At 39.3% G+C, this 17,445-nt stretch overlaps 2 protein-coding genes across 5 annotated transcripts in view; one reads left to right on the forward strand and one right to left on the reverse strand.

The window, feature by feature from the left end:
- Positions 1-112: 112 nt before the first annotated feature.
- c2h19orf67 (chromosome 2 C19orf67 homolog) lies at positions 113-3,038 on the reverse strand. 2 transcript variants are annotated; one of them, XM_056739674.1, is made up of 8 exons: positions 2,896-3,038; positions 2,614-2,732; positions 2,369-2,543; positions 1,985-2,126; positions 1,725-1,825; positions 1,435-1,611; positions 1,205-1,351; positions 113-1,048 (listed from the first exon to the last, which is right to left on the reverse strand). In XM_056739674.1, the coding sequence occupies exons 2-8, from the start codon at positions 2,699-2,701 to the stop codon at positions 904-906; spliced, it is 975 nt and encodes a 324-aa protein (XP_056595652.1). In that variant the 5' UTR covers positions 2,702-2,732; positions 2,896-3,038; the 3' UTR covers positions 113-903. The 2 variants fall into 2 exon arrangements, with proteins under 2 accessions (XP_056595652.1, XP_056595643.1); XM_056739665.1 differs by having other exon boundaries at positions 2,369-2,546.
- A 206-nt stretch (positions 3,039-3,244) lies between these two features.
- Positions 3,245-17,445, forward strand: part of pkn1a (protein kinase N1a) — a 31,971-nt gene continuing 17,770 nt past the window's right edge. For 2 of the 3 annotated variants that reach the window (XM_056739635.1, XM_056739644.1), the window contains exon 1: positions 17,030-17,284. In XM_056739635.1, the coding sequence (XP_056595613.1) occupies positions 17,198-17,284 (87 nt within the window). In that variant the 5' untranslated portion in view covers positions 17,030-17,197. Of the gene's footprint in view, positions 4,220-17,029; positions 17,285-17,445 lie in introns of those variants that run through there. The other variant, XM_056739653.1, reaches the window with a different exon arrangement.

Below are 17,445 nucleotides of genomic sequence, written 5' to 3' on the forward strand. Positions count from 1 at the left end.
TCCAGTGCTGTGAAGTAGTGATTAGTTTAGTACTTCCACTGGTGTTTAAACGTGCTTTAAATTGAGCTTTTTAGTAAATACATCAAAAGAACCACTCACATCAGGGAAAACAGGAGTTTCAGGCAGATTCTACCTATTTTACTGTATTGACTGAACTACTGTTGCAAAACTTGACATATCAACGTGAAAGTACAATAATGCACAGGGAGCACTACTGCATCAACAAAAACCAGCAGCTAAAACAATGCACTGAGAAATTGAACTGGGCTGACTTTCATAAACACACAAATGCTTAAAGGAATACAAGAATGACCTGCTCTTCACCAGTTTGTTTGTTTTTTTGTGTTGCTTTACAAATGTGCGAAGACACACAGACCTGCTTCTATGTTGTATATTTTTGGTTCTATGTATATTTTTGTAATTTATTTTGTAATGAAGGATTGTGTTATTTACCGTTTTATGGAGATGCGTTTTGAGCCCAGACTGCAAGCAGTCTTTTTCCAGGCTTTGTAATGGATTACTCGGCCCATGTATTTTAATGTTTCAATGATGAACAATAAAGTTAGTTTGAACATTTCCTCTTGCAACAATGAAATTTGTCTTTCATTTTAAAAACAAACATGGGGACGATGGAAACTAAATTCGAAAAAGAACATTCTGAAACTTAACAATAACAAGGTACTAAAAAAACAATTTCTATCCCAATAAGTTCTTCAATGATGAGCAAAGTTGGTTTGAACATTTCCACTTGAAACAATGAAATTTGTCTTTCATTCTCAAACAAACATGGGGACAATGGAAACTTAATTCGAAAAGAGAACATTCTGAACCTTAAAAACAACAAGCTACTAAAAAAACAACAATTTCTAACCCAATAAGTTGTGGCATCATACATGTACCACCTCATGTCTCGGAGACAAGTGTACCGTGTGTTTCCTCAGACAACAGCGCCCCCAACAGGCAGTCTGTTGCAGTGCAAGATGAAGGCTCTTCATTTCCCAGACACAACAGCTGCTTGTACTGGGCACAAGGCACTGAACACAAAACCCTTGAACACATAAACACAATAAATTTAGCAGCTAGTATAAATGCGTTACACTTTAAATAACGCATGCTAAAAAAACAGATAATCGATTATAGAATATTTGGACAAGAGGATCATTTCAATCCTCCTTTTTCCTGTGTGACTGCTGATATTCATTACCAGTTGGTGATGTCATCTGGGTCAGGGTACGTCTGGTTCCACTGACCAATAGACCAGAGTCTTGTCATTCGGCTTTGGTTCTCTGTTGATGTATCATCTCCTTTGGCTTCTGCGTCCTCAAATACATCCTCACAGCACAGAAAATAACTGTGGAGGTATGGGTGAACAGGAAAATTGTAACCTATCCTTTTACACTGTCCATGACATCATTTATCACACATGTCACTCACAAATCTGGATTGATATTGCCCTCATATTCCTCTTCATCCTCTCGCTCCACATTCCAGCGCATGCGCTTGTACAGCCCGGTATTGGCCGAGGCGAGAAAGGGGGTGGGACAACAGTACCGGAAGATTGACAGCTTCATGTTGTCTATTCGACACTTGCCAATAAAAAAGTGTGAGATACTGTAAAAAATAAGAAAAAATATATATAACATATTGTTTCAAACTGTTGGTTACACAGTGACAAAAAGGATACTGATCCACACCATCATCCATAGTTTATTATAGGTTTATACCTTGCTGGATCATTTTCCTCTATGGAGATGACGTTGAACGAAGCGTACATCAACACCAGTTGCTCCAGACGAGAGCTCAGCTGCTGCGAGAACTGCAAAAGCTGTAAACAAAGTAAACATTTGGGTTCCTACAGAGTTCCTAGCTTCTCATGTTCATTTCATTTGACGCCATGCTTCTCTGTGTGTATGGTTACATGCGGCTTCTTCAGTTTCATGTTTGCCTACAGTGCAATGTGACGGACAGAATAACAGCCTCTCACCTGTGTGCATATGTAAATGGAGAGGGGAGGGTGGAAGGGATGGTTGTTTCTGGCTGTGGTCTCCAGGTAAGTGAAGTACGGCTCACAAGTTTGCAAGAACATTGGAATAATACCAGCCAACCTGTCATTCTGGAAGCCTGAACTACAGCAACCATAATATACAAAAGCGGACATAGTTTGTGTCAAATAACAAAAGACGCTTGACTATAAAGCAATACGTAAACATACACTTATTAAGAAAAACATCGGATTTAATGCACTTAGTCGCTTTGGAAGTGTCCATCAAATGCATGAAGGCAACAATGCAATTGTGACATGAAATACTTGTCATTTGGTATGCTTGAAAATAACGTAGGACAAAAAAAGAGAATCCTGTTATCACACCTCCACACCAGCTCGACTTGAATCTCGTCTGCTTTATTTAACAGATACTGAAGCTGTCCTTCGATGGGAGAGATTTTGTCATCCATCATTTTCTTTTCCTGACACGATGAAGCATCCGCTGCGCTTTCAACTAAACACCCGCCATCACCGAAAGAGGGCGCCACTGCAACGTCCTCTGCTAACAAGATAACCATCAACGATATTTGATTCCCCCCTCATCTTAATATTCTCTTTCTCTTTAATACCTTCATAAGGTTGTGCAATCTCTCCTTTCAGCTCCTCTGTTTCCTTGCACGATGGAGACAACTCTTCCCCAAAGCTAACGTTAGCCATCAAGTCAGCAGGCCTTCAACCACTCAATACTCTGTGACGAATATGTCAATTAAAATACATTAAAAAATGATTGAAGATCCTTGCCCATGCGATAATTACCCATCTACAAACACGTAAGCACATTCTTTTATATTATAAGCATACTCGACGACAAAATCATAATGTTATATAATACTAAAGACAAGTGCACACACCTGCAGTTTTTAGAAAAGTTGACTAACTAATTGTTGTCATTTTTATAAGACCGTGTCCATCTGTGACTGATATAATTGCGGACAATAAAAGTAATGGAGCCAGAGTGACGCACATTTAATTTACGTCGCGGGTTACGTACGACCATATTTGTCCTCGCACATCCCTTCCCATTACGCAGCACGTGCAGTCGTTTCTTGGATCTTTTTGACGTATTAATTTATTTATTTTGATCTTTCTTTAATACCACTACAATATAAATCATGTTGGTTTCGTTGAAGAACAATACATGTTTTGGAACCAACAACATCTATTTCCCTGTATGGTTTGTTCTTCCATGAAACCCAAATGATTTGTGTTGTAGTAGTACCACAGTTTATCCCATAGGGGGCGTGCTCAAAGAAATATAATTAAGGCAGGATTGCGTTATCATTAAAGCAGTCAGGGCTCCGCTTATACGCGCTATATCCCGCCGTGTATTATTGGTGACTCTTCCTTTAAACATTTAATGACGAACACCTTTTGTATGAATGCAAATCCTGACTAACCACTGCACGTGTATGTGTCGCAACGTGAATCAACAGTTTGAAATGCAGCCTCTGCCTACGGGAGCGCGACGAAACCAAGTTAATTTGCCTGTGGACACAAGGCGAGGTCACGTGACCCCCCGGTGCACAGGCAGAGTCCACAGTGCGCGTGCCCGTGGATACTAAACCGACGACCCTCCCGCGCGGGCTATCATCATTCACACAGGGGAGACGGTCCTGTACGTAGAGAGGAGCGGTTTTTATAGTTCGCCCGCTGAAAATGTGTTCACCTCGGGCCTGCTTTGATGGCGGTTGCGACGAATATTTGCGTCGGTGTTTTCGGGTGATGCAATGACAGAAACGGCACTTTTCAGTCCGTTTGCCCTGCCCGGTGCAAGCAAGCAACGAGTGCTGTGTGCATGTGTACAGACGTGACGAAGTACACGATATGTGCTCTTTACGGTGAGATTTCAGAACCGAGGTGCTTGCAGTGGACCGACGCAAACGTAGCTTTTAATTCGCGTGTTTTAATGAATTGTACTTCTTTTATTTTGGCCTTGCGCGTTGAATTGGCGGAAAGTCTGGAAGAGACATTGAACTGGTGATACGGACCTGTATCAGGTCTGACAGTAATGCGAAAGCGTTTATTTCAAGCGGTGAGTTTTAATCGACGTCTGAAACGGATTATACAGCGTCGCTTTGCGAGCTGACAGAAGCCTTTGTTGTTGGCGATCATTGGCAATAAACCAAGAGGAAAAAACGACCTTCAGAGACGACCATGGCTAACGACTCCATCCAAGTAAGTTGACGAGTTTGTTCTTTAACGAGTGTTTTCTTGCTTTAAAATACTCCTGTTGAATAGAGGAAAGAAAAGAGATGCCTTCAAACCCATCCGAAGTGATGGTGTCCTCTTCCACCCCTGATGTAAAGGGTCATTCTCTTCCATTAGAGTGGAAATGGACGTTTTGGTGACTAAACACAGACAAAATGTTTGGGCTGTATACCACATCATGGCATGTCTTCTGAAAAGCCCTGCTCATCTGTTTTAGATCTGGTCTGTGTTGAACACAAATATTTATGTTTTCTCCCTCACTCCTCATGGTGGTTTGTCAGAGGGTTCTGTTATATACTTTATATCTGTTATTAAAAAAGCTTTCCATTTTATCTATCATTTGATGTACCTTTCTGTGTATTGTCAACAAAACGTAAGCCAGACACGTTGTGTAATGTGACCACAAATGCTGTTCAGAGTCTTATGCAAAAAAAGTTAAACATCACACAACACATTGACTTGTTCGCAAGTATTTACATTATTAGCCAACTTTCATGTTTCAATCATGCGACCGGTCAATAAATATAAATAATGATATTTAATATTAGTATTTATTTATAATGTATTTTGCCCTATTTCAACATTTAATGCCTGTACAGACTAAGAACTATAACAAAACATATTGAAAACTTTAGCGTTCAGACCAACGGACAATAATGTTCTGTTTATTCATAGCTTACACAATGCAGCTTCACGTTTAACACCTTTTAAATTGAAAGTTTATCATTGAACAGATGGGCCAAAAACGCTTTGAAAGTGATCCTAGTGATGTTGTTCCCCTGTATTGATATAATTGTGGGGTCGACTCTGCTATTCTCCGAAATTGAGAGCCACTTTTAGACTTTATAGACTTCAGTTTTGTTGTGAACCGTTGGACTTAACAGTGGCATGCATGTTGATTGTTGGCAAGTTTGAAAGATTGTTGTCAGAAGCAGGGTCATTTAAACTTATGAGGGCTGGGACAAAATGATAAGGTTGGAACACCTGCTGTAAAGATATATTTAGTGGCCTTCCCGGTTGTCCCCCATCCAACGACAGGCCTGGTCAAAAGAGATTAGGAAGAGAATACCTTAAGAGACATGTGCTGTCAAAGACAGATGAAGCCAGTAACGTGGTAGTGATCCTCACTGTTACGTAAAGAGTCTCCTACACCGACAGCATTGACAATGTCTTTGGTCAAAGGCTTACACAAACACACGTAAGATGACTAAACGGGATTGTGATTATATCAGCAACTCAATGACAACAAGTGAGTCACATAATGAGCCTTTTTGGGTTGTTGAATGCTTTTCAATTTTTTACGTCATAGGTGCGACAGATAGTATTACTTGATCCTCTCACACAGCTGGAGATTCTGTATTCGAACACATCTCAGACTCATCCACAAAATAATCTAACAGTTAATTGCTCATCAGGTCACAATTTACTGAATTTTCGGTAAAGCCTCGACCGAATGAACTCAAAAAACCCGTCGTGTTTTGCATCGGCGTGTTTTATTGAGTAAGTTCCTGCTATGCATTAGCCATGCTCGCAACCCGCTTAATATGGTTGAAAGAGAATGCCCTGTTTCCTGTGGTGTCTTCACCAGCTTTTAACAGAATTGCTTTAATCGATAAATACCATCATCAAACCGATGACCTTGTACGTATGTTGGTTAGACAATTGCCATGTATGCTTGTTTCTGCTTCATTTTTAAAAAGAGTTTTTAAATTGCGATGATGTTCTCGTCGATGTGTTGTTTGTGTTGAATTGACACAAGCCATTATAATAGAAAAAGAACTGTTCAGTCTTCAGTTCAGGCTGTTCAATGATTAATCGCGATTAATCGCATCCAGAATAAAAGTTTGTGTTTACATAATATATGTCTGCACACTGTGCGTATTCATTTTGTATTTATAAACATATACATGTACACATACAAGTATATATTTAGGACATATTTGCTTGTACACATTATTTAAATCAAATATTAAAATGTATACATTTTTATGTTTATCTTTAATATATATGTGTTTATAAATACAAAACAAATATGCACAGTACTCATACATACAGTACAGACTTTTATTCTGGATGCGATTAATCGTTGAGCAGCCCTACTGAAAATATTTATTTATTTATATTAAAGTTTTATTTTTATTTCATCGTGTCATTTAAAAAACACATGACTTTTCTTTACAGTCTATTACACAAAATATGAATTATTACTCTTTAATGAAAATGAAAGAGAACTGGGGCGAGCTTCATCGAAAAGCTTAACTCAAAAGATCCAAACTAAAGGAATCATTCCTTGGTTCTTCGAAACTTAAGAGCCCCACTCCTCATTTAATTTTATTGTATCAAACTATTTGGATTCTTTAATAAAAAATGATCTGTGAAAGAATACAAGCTCAGAACGACAAGCATGCTTGAATTTCTATCGGCTAGAAATGTTATGGCTCACATGTGATTGGCTGTGGTGTTCTTGGCTGACGGTGCAGTTTTGGAGGGGATCAGGAGGACATGTCTGCCGCTCGGACATAATGGACTCCATTGTGTTTCCAGAGCTCCATATCATATTCTTCAGTAACTTCATGTCCTGCTTCTTCACCACACCCTCAGCCTGTTTACCGACCCTCATGTACTTCATCATGTTTGTGTTAATCGCCTGGGCCAGGTTTATGTTATTGTGTGAGCCCTGGATCGGACTAACTTGTGTTTGTCTTTGGTGGTTTCCATAAATATCCCTTGATACTGCTGCTGAAGCATGTGCCTGTTTGTGTTGACTGTCTGAGCCGTCATATTATCTTTGGCTCTAAAAGAGATAGTATATCCAAAAATAAAATTTCACCGTTGTATTGTTAAGAACGTGTATATGACTTTTTTTCTGTGAAACACAATAGATGATATTTTGAGAAATGTCTCAGTGGTTTTGTGTCCCTACAATGTCAGTCAATGGGGATCAACATTCTTTTAAATATCTTTTTTGTTCAGCAGAGAGTCATGTAAAAAATATGAAAAGTGAACTATCACTTTAAGTTCTCTGTAACAAATCGATCTTTAAAGAGAACGCTGATGTCATTTGTCTCTAAGCCAATCGACAGCTGTTTTAATGCTCCGTCGACGAGTTCAGAAACTTGATCGCCTCCCTCCCCGTTGTTTCCCCAAGTGTAAAACAGCTGCATTTTCTCATGACCTCATGAAGGCAAACTCTGCCCATGTGTTGCCGAAGCCTTGGTCCCTTCCTGCTCCTCCCTGTTGTGACAACATTGGTCGTGACATCAGTTGCCACGATGACTCCCGCTCATGATCCAGCGTTCTCTGCATTAGAAGAGCTTTGCTTGCATAACTATCCCATTACTAAAACCACACTGCCATTATTGCAATGCCTTGGGCTTGTCCTCCATACATTGATCTGGGTGTAAAGTGCTCATTTACTTTGTAAACACAAGCCGTTCCTCTCTTGTTCTCTTGTTTAAACGAATAGTCTGTTGTGGTGCGTTTACTCGTTCGGCCATTTGAGATGACGGTAACATTACAATGCACCCAAAAATAACAATTCTGTCATTGTTTATGTAGTTTAAAACCTGTATTGGACGTAGGGCTGGGCTATATATCATGCAATTCTTATTGTCAGTTTCCTCAATGAATTACGGTTAAGTGCCACAGCACCCGAAAGCCAGAGGGCGCTCTCAAGCAGAAACTCTGATATAGAACTCAGAAGAAGAATGATTTACACAATCGATTTCAGAATCGACCTAGACATGTATAATAGTGTGAATTGCGATATGTATTCACAAACTGGCGACAGAGACCGGAAGTAGGGGAAAACTTTTTCTGGCCGGACTGCTGTCATAGCCATTCATTCATTCGTTCAGCTTGTTTTATCACAGGCATTCATTTTATTTACCAAAAACAAAAGTAGCAAATGTTGTCCGATTTATTCGTGGTTTACCGGGAGATGTAAAAATAGGGAAAACAAGCATTACAAAAACATAGTTTTTTGAGGGATTTATTTATTATCAAGGTCTGATATATGTTAGACAAATCAGCATAAAGGGAGCACTACATGCCTAAATTCTTCTGCTCTCCGCAACTGTTCTGTGTTGTGTACGGAGCTAGAGCATTGACCAGACAAACGTTTACCCTACTTCCGGTCTTCACAAATCATGCTTTGAAATAGGTCTGTTGGAGTCTTCCTACTGTGAAACACAAAAGAAGATATTTTGAAATGTCTCTGTGGTTTTGTGTTCAAACAATGGAAGTCAATGGGGGTCAAGGTTGTTTGGTTATCAACGTTCTTCAAAATATCGCCTTTTGTCTTCTGTGAAAGGAAAGTCATACATATTGACATGTGTCAAATATTTTTATTTTTTGAAGAATCATTTTGTGAAAAATATTTGGATAGATTACAACATTGCTCGGTTAGCACTCGAAAAAATAAGTAATTTCTATACACCTTGTCCTGTGAAATCATTTATTTGAAACCACCCTGTTAATACATCCTAAAGTCAATCACCTTTAATGATTCCAAAGCCAGCACACTCTACTGAAGAAATATCCACACTGTCCTGTTGCTCTTTGTCTGAGAGCTGCAACAGTTTGGGTGTTGTAAACTGATCCGCAGGGTGTAGTAGCGGCTGTAATCTCCTCTCTCTCTATCTCTCTCTGTCTCTCTCTCTGTCTCTCTCTCTCTCTCTCTCTCTCTCTCTCTCTATCTCTCCCCCATCCTCTTTGTTCAAAGCAGAAAAGCCAGCTGCTCTGCTGCTCCCTCTACAGCCCCCACTCCCAATTTTGTTTTACCCCGTCTCTCTCTGCTTTTATCAGACTGTTTATTTCTCATTCGCTTGTCTGGCTCTCTTGAATTTCCAAAAACAATTTTGGATGCAGTTGTTCTGTTTGCATTTATAGAACATTTAGGATTTTGCGGATTTTCCCCCCTCTTTTGCTGTCAGAAGCTCAACATTGAAACTACAGAAATAATTGTATTCATTTAGTGAAATTGTGTCAATAATTTTCTTTTTGCGGGGGTAAAATGGGATAGGTAAAAAAGGATAGCTAATCCCCAAAAATAACAATTACATAAGTGAAATACTCTTTTTGTTAACTCTTTTTGTCTAAGTCAGCTTAGTTATCGGCGGATACAGATGGTGGCCAAACATTGGCTGATCGAATAGCCATGGCGATCTCATTGTAAGGATTACTCGACATGTTAAAGTAAATATTAGAAAATAGACTGTTCGTAAGAATGTAGATTATGTAAATGATGTATAGTTGCTTCTGTCATTCTTGATTGAGTATTTGTCTTGAATGCAGCCACTTATAGTAGCTATATGCTTTACGGAACATTTCCCCCAAATATGAAAATTCTCTCTTACTATTTCGTTGATCTGTTGAACACAAAATAATTTATTTTGAAGAATGTAGAAAAGCACTTTTGACTACAATTGACATTTTTCTTACTTTGGCAGTGAATAGGGGTGTGACGAGACACTTATTCCATGAGACAAGACACAAGACTGGGTTCAAGAGAACGTGACGAGGCGAGATTTTCAGACGTTTTAAAATAAATCTTCAATGATAGATAAAATATATAGGGAAAAATCTTTTATTCATCTTAACACAAAATGTAGGTACTACAAAATCAACTTGTACTTTATGAAACGCATTAAAAAATCAACTTTAAAGAACACATTAAACTTCTATTTTAATGAATTATAGTATGCAGTATTAAAACAACACTGCAAAATGTTTTGTCACAAACTCAATTGACTGGCAGTAATTGCACAAAATGTATGCTTTGTTTTCTTAACAGGCATAGCTTTTAGTAAAGAGCTGTGGTTGTGTTCTCTTGATTCTTTTGGTTGGTGCTCGTGTTAATGAGGTGGCGATCATATCATACTGTCAATTAGGGCTGCAAGATCATTTATCGCGATACCACTAAATCCAATTGAATTCAAGCTGGCTGCAAGCTTTTTTGTTATATAATAGCATTCCAACTATTAAATATTTTTCCATTAAAAACTAAATATATAAAATAAATAAAGCAATTAGGACCACAGGTTTTCCTTTGGGCTCAATGTAAAAGTAGATATAGAAAAGAAACATTTAACATATGAGTCTTGAATGAAAGATCAGCAAAACGCTTATCTGTCACTTTAGAAAGGAGGATGTGCACGCCTTCCTGTGCTTGTGTATTTGACCACGTGTGTATATTTGCATGGACGTGTGTAGAAATGTGTTTGAGAAAGAGAACCTCTATAAGTCAATATGTCTCGGCCCAATCCCCTGACTCTGGGTGTGTCTGGATGTTATAGGGTTTGATAAAACAGCAACATAAAAGCAGTTACAACTCAACAATCCTCGATCATTCATCAAATTTGAGATAACCTTTCAAATTAAATGACAAACTTAAGCGCCGCTCTGTAAATGATCCACTCCAGGAAGAGATAGACGGATTTCCTTTTCCACACAAATACAAACGCTGATCAAAGATATGTGAAAGTTGAGTAACAGTGAAACACAAGCCTCTCCATCCATCAACAGGATCAGATGATTTGCACAAGGAAGCTTTTTTCAACTTATGCAAACATATCATACGCAATGCATGTTTCCACGTTAATCAGATGTAGTAGATATGAAATGTTGGGATAGTTGTACTTTGTTGTATATGATACATCCGATGACGAAAACATGTATCGGGAGTTGTCACAGACAGGTGTGTACACACAGGTATCCAGAACAACTGATGTCGTAGCAACCGTTTAGTGATGTCAGAGGATACCGTCTCGGGAGGGTAGTAGAACGGGACCAAAGCTCTTAAAGATCAGGTAGCATGCTCTTTCATGCATTCTGAGTTCTTTACACTGTTTTACGTGCTGGCTTCTCATGCATAACATGGTCAACTTGTTAAGCAACGAGTTGGATGTATGACATAGTATTTTTGTGCGTTAGGCACTGCACAAGCACTCAAACTTGTTAAAGTCTGGATCTTTGTTTTATAACTGGGATCCTATTCCTTTTATTGGACAAGGCGATTGGCAATGCTAAAGAAATAGCCTGCCCACACGCCAAACCAACAAGCAATAGGAAGACCCCCTTATCAAGGTTACATACGTCATACCTTCAAAGAGTATTTAGTTTGATCAAAAAAAAATCAAGAGATGCCGCAAGTGACACAATAACCCGCACTGTTTTTCATACACATGCAAATGACATCATGCGATTAGGACAAAATACAGTCTTCCTTTAAAATAATGCAAAGTACCCTTTTATCGCTTGTAAATATACCCAGTATTCAAATCAAAATATGTAGTGTAGTGTGTCGTGAACAGATGAAATACAGGAATTCAGTGTGTGTTGTTGTGTTGTTCAGTTAAATATCTTCTCAAAACTGTCATGTTAGTGAGCAAAACTATGTGGTAGTCGTTTCTATGTTGATATGTGGAGTCGGACCACGTTGAATCCATCCCCTCGCACACATCAGATGTCTGTATCTTGAGTGAGAAGGGTCTTGTGTAAGTGTATCCTCTGTAATAGAGGATTACAATGAGAAACCACCTGAATGGGTCATCCTACATCTCAGCGTATGATAAGAGCACAGCCACAGAGAACACAGATCAAAACAGATGCACCTGTTCACTGCTTCTGTAGACCCTCGAGGGTCTTGAGTAAGAAAGCGTTTCCTTCAAAATTTAAGGTTTTGCAGAGTGCCTCCTATTCCAAATATGAATCCATATGATATTTTCAACATCTTCATGTAAGACGTCTGAGCTTGCAGCCATTCCAGTCAGCTTTCTTTAGGGTCATGCTTGCCGTGAATTTAATACTGAAGTGCTTTGAGATCATTTTTACTACAGACGGAAGGCAGTTAAATTCTATATTTCAAGTTTGTATGAACACAAGAGAGAGTTGAGGGATTTGAGAGGCTTAAAGTATATGACAAAGATCAATGATACCATATGCGGAGCTCATACCAAAATATGTGTATTGACCAATTTCAATTCAATTTTATTAGGACTGTCAAAAATAATCGTTTATATGATGCATCGCGATGCAGATGTTAACAAATGACTGCATCAATGCATAAAAACAAATAAACGTTTATTACAACGAGCAATTAAACATCAGTGCCAGTGGTTACTGTTTTATTGTAAATAGAAAGTGTTGGTAATATGTCACAATTATGTTATCAAAAAGCATATACATACATCTTTCAAACTGTAGTTTCCGCGCGACCAGCGGTTGCACATCTCTCATGCCGCAACGCTCACATGTGGTGTAGACCGAGTGTTAAAGTGTGATGGACACAGACTTTCTTGTGCAGTAATATTTGACATTTTTATGCATTTGGCAGACGCTTTTATCCAAAGCGACTTACATTGCATTATCCTATACATTTGTTTCTAAGTATGGGCAATCCCCTGGGATCAAACCCTTGACCTTGGTGTTAAACCCATGCTCTTACCACTGAGCTACAGGAAAGCTGTATTTTTTTGGATGATGCAATGCATGGTGATACATCGGGATATAGAATTGAATTGTTCAAAATTCTGTCATCATGTAATCACCCTTTTGTCGTTTTAAATGTGCAAGACTTCTTTAGCAGAACACAAAAGATATTTTGAAGAATGTTGGTAACAGAAAACCATTGACTCACTTCACCCCCTCCCTCCTTTTCGAAGCACAGTGGAGGCTGACTCAGAACAAAGATGTTGTCACGTCATTGTACAGTATCTACGTAACACGCTCTGTAGAGCAGTTGGGCAGTTTAGGGCTACTATAGAAACAACATGATGAATTCCATGCAGGCACTGTTTGTAGATATAGCTCATTCTAGCGTATCAAAAACATAAGGGTTCATTATGTAAGGCCTTCACAGACCTCTGAAGATCCTCCAAAAATGACAAATTGAACCTTTAAAATGATTCAAGTGCAGTTAAAAAAGCATTTATCCAGAAAGTATTGCACAGCAGTACAATGATAGCTTCCATCAGTCAGATTTTGACCACAGTCAAGATTTTAAGAAGGCTTTCTACTGATGACGCTACAATGAAACTATTCATCTGAACTATGTGCGCGCTCACACACACACACACACACACGCCATTCATCCCATCCCAAAATGAACACACTGGAACCCCATGGTGAAATACACAATGATCTCCTAAAGGACTCACACACTCAAGCTCTGTTCAAAATCTAGACCACTGCCTACACGGCCAAGCAGCCTTATAAGACATAATCTTTAATGACTAGTGGACCCAAAAAAGAAAATTCTGTCATCATTTACTCATCCTCATGTCATTTCATACCTGTACAGAGCATGTGAGCGGACCTGAGCGATGAGAATTTCCGCTTCCCGCTCACGTGGTTGTTCGCATCCCCCGCTCCACCACTTCACTTAATTCCGCTCGCCGCTCACCATCAATTTCATCCCGCTTCCGTGAAATCGCTCCACGCTCGCTCAAATTTCTTTGCATGCCTACCACCTACCGTTTTCAACCGAAGCCTTACCTCTCGTTTACACCGCATGCTTCTGCGGCACATTACGGCTCCGACGCGGCTACCGGAACTTATCGTGGTCATTCTAGTCTATGCTTGTGTTTACACCAGACGGGCCGCGGCACGTTTCAAAAGCGTCCCAGAAGTGGCTATCCGCGCCGCTTCGCTGAAGATAGCGCCTTGTTTATTTTTGATAGAGGCCGCATCTAGTGTTGCTGCTCTAATCTGTTAACAAAGGCACAGAAAGGAAAATCAACATGCAGCGAACCCGCTCCGCCATGCGTCCGCCATGCACCCTATATCCTATAAAGAATTCACAACAAACTTAAGTCAAAATAGAACACATATTTATTTCAAATAAACACGACTGCTAATTCTAGGTGGATTTGCATACCCTAGACTCGTGGTGTGAGCGGTATCGCTCCGACTATATTTTGCACGCTCCTTGCTCCGCTCACATGTTCTTTACCAGTTTAAATTACTTTGTTCCGATGAACACAGAGAAATGTGAGTATGTAAGTAATTTTCAGTTCCTTGACATCATTGACTACGATAGTAGGAAGAATAAAATGGTAGTCAAATGTGCCCCAGAACTCTTCAAAATATCTCATTATTTGTTCAACAAAACGAAGAAAAAGCGATGTTGGTTTTCCTACTACGGTAGTGGATGATGTCCCTAACTGAAAATGGCTTCCAAATATCTTTATCTGTGTTCATTAGAACAAAGAAATTTAAACAGGTTTGAAACAACCTGTGGGTGTATAAATGATGACAGATTTGTCATTTTTGGATGAACTATCCCTTAAACCATTATATCCAACAAATGTTTAAACTACACAAATAAATCGGGAAAGATTCAGACTAGGTCAATGCCATCTATAATATATTGCTCCAAAATGTCCATATATGTGTGTGAGATATAGTTGTGTGTTGGTGGGCGTTCATGTCCATTCATCAATCTGACATTAAACACTGACGTTCACCACGCGGGAATGTCAGGAATGCTGCATATGTGTCCGTGTGTGTGTATGTAGCAAAGAGGGCGACCACAAGCTTCTGTTCACTTTTTTCTACTTCCTTCCTTTTTCCAGTGTTCTTGTGATCTCATGGCCATGTTTAGTCTGAAGTTTGTGGGGGTTTTCTGATGTTTCCTTTAGGGACGGCAAATCTACATCTTTTCAAATGGTTAGTCGATGAGTAACCTGAATGATTAGTAAAAGTATAATAAGAGTGGAAAAGTGCAAAATGGCGGCAATTTACATGTAGCATCCCATAGCATGAAAGGTCTATGTGTACATATCTACCATAGCGACTTCCTAAGAGCATTTCCCATGCAGACAGCTAACAAACTGACGACAAAAACACAGTTTAAGAATTACTGTCCTTGTGACCCAATTCCTTTTTCCCCACTGTTGCCCAACTGCTCCCCCTTTGCTCTCTTCCCTCACAGTCATACTTTATCTCTTTGTCACAGTCTTAACCTTTCCCTCTGTTTCTCTGTCTCGAACACTGTTTCTTTATTTCTCTCTGTCTGAAGTATCCAGGCGCCCTGAGACAAATCGAGGGGAAATGAGTCCAGGGCGAGCTCATGACTGGCCCGAGAGTGGAAGACAGAATGGAGGACAGTGATTCGGCCTGAGGGGCTTGACGGATCTCTGATTCGCTGGCATTCTCAGTTGAATAGAGCTCTCTCTCCGTGTGTGTGTTGTGTATGTGTAAGCGTGACCTGAGACTGAGCTATGTTGTGGTGTAGTTCGGCTTGAATAGAGCGAGAGCTAACATCAGGGTTGTCTGGGAGACCTTCAAGTGCCGCTCAAAGGTGCACAGTTTTATGCTGCCCCGCATTATCGTAAATGTTTATTTGTGACACTTGACCAAAAAAATGACACCTGAACGTTGATGTCTAAATATGCAGTTAAATATGATATATAAGTAAACATTAAGTAGTAGTTAAATATTGTTATATTTCAGACATTGACGTTCAATCCCATTACATATGCTTTTTAGCCATAGACAGAAACCATACAAGCTTATATCTTTGTTGATTTGAACTCACTGAGCCTGCAATCTTATCTTTCAAACAGAGATGGCGATAGAAATGTAAAAGTTAAGTTTGGCAGCTGTGAGTGTTTTTTGGATACATGTACATTTATTATGTATTATTCAGTATATTTATATTGACTAGAGATACACGGATATATTGTCCAGTAATTGGTATCGGTTATTTGTTTACATTATCGACTATCGGCTGATAGTTGAAAAATAGTTGATAATGATGGCCGATATATCCTGTCAATCAAAAGACGACAGGAAAATTAATTGTTAAGAATCATCACCAGGTTGATGTTCAATAATAATAGTCATTATATGAATTAATAACATTCAGAAAGTTAAGAACTATGAATTTAATCTTCAGAATCGTTATCTGCAGATATCACTTTGAACAATCGGCTGCCGTTATCGGTGGAGCAATTTATTATCGGTGTATCTCTAATATTAACCTGTTTTAGGAACCTTTATTGGGATTTGAATCCAGGTTTACTTAAAGATGGTGTCCCTAAATGACCGGCTTGCCTTGCACACACAGACTTTCAGGTTATTTTTAGATGGCTTCAACATTATGGCATTAATTCTTCATTACACTGAGACTTTTAAGCACAGTCAAAAATGCAATTAAGTTGGCCTTCCAGACAATTTCAGACAAGCGTTGCAGTGACATCTGGGACTGGATCTGAAGTAAAGCGGAGTGGAACCAGATTGGTTACAGTAAACGCTGTTTACTCTAATCTTTACGTCCCCATTATTCAGCGACCCTTTTACGTGTCATCTGTTTGCGTCTGCAGTCTGTCTTGGTAAATCTGCTATTATAGCAGCTACATTCTTCGAAAATCACATCAAAGAAGGTTCCTTCTGTACATTGACAATAAACAGAGCCGTCGAACAGTTGAGATCACGCAGCAATGCCCCTGGTGGTCAAGCATGAGAATGCTTCAATTATATTTTTATAAAATATCTATATAGTTTGGCAAACATTAAGAAATAATTAGTATTAGATCTCCAAAAATGGAATTGCACAACACTGAATTAAAAGAATAAAAAAAGAGAAAAAAAGTTTTTTATTTAGGCTATATTTTTATCAACAAAACAGCGCCTGGTCTACCTTTAACTTTCTTTCTTTCTTTCTTGTCTGGAGTTACTGTCAAAGTTAAGGAAGTCAGGGGGTGGGGCTTAGTCGCACTTTCTCTAGCTGTCTTCTGTGTTTCTTCGCCCTCTGCCCGCACATCGTTTCCGTTTCTTCACCTTTCGTTGGTGGAAGGGGAAGCCGTCTCAGACATCTGCGGTGGGATTGATAAAGAGTGTTCCAGAGGGGGGTTGGACTTACTGCCGCTCCAGAGGGATATTTTATTAGCAGAGTATTTATCACGGCCGGGTGGGTAGAGGCGGTGTGATAGAGGGTGTGACATGGACAACGAGGCGGAAAGAAATACGTCCCTCGACGAGCAGCACGACGACATCACTTCCCCCGAGCCTGCGGCTGCACAACATGGGGTAGGCTTGATGTTGAGACTTGAGGCGGAGACAGTGAACTTTTAAAAAGTTTTAAAGTGGAATTTGAAATGAAAACAATTTTAATGGAATAAATAATATTTAGATTCGTGAAACAGTTAGAGAGCGAAGCAGTGTGTTGTGCAAGTTCTTTATGCAGTGTT

This window comes from Triplophysa dalaica, chromosome 2 (assembly GCF_015846415.1).
Source record: "Triplophysa dalaica isolate WHDGS20190420 chromosome 2, ASM1584641v1, whole genome shotgun sequence".
Lineage (NCBI taxonomy): Eukaryota > Metazoa > Chordata > Actinopteri > Cypriniformes > Nemacheilidae > Triplophysa > Triplophysa dalaica.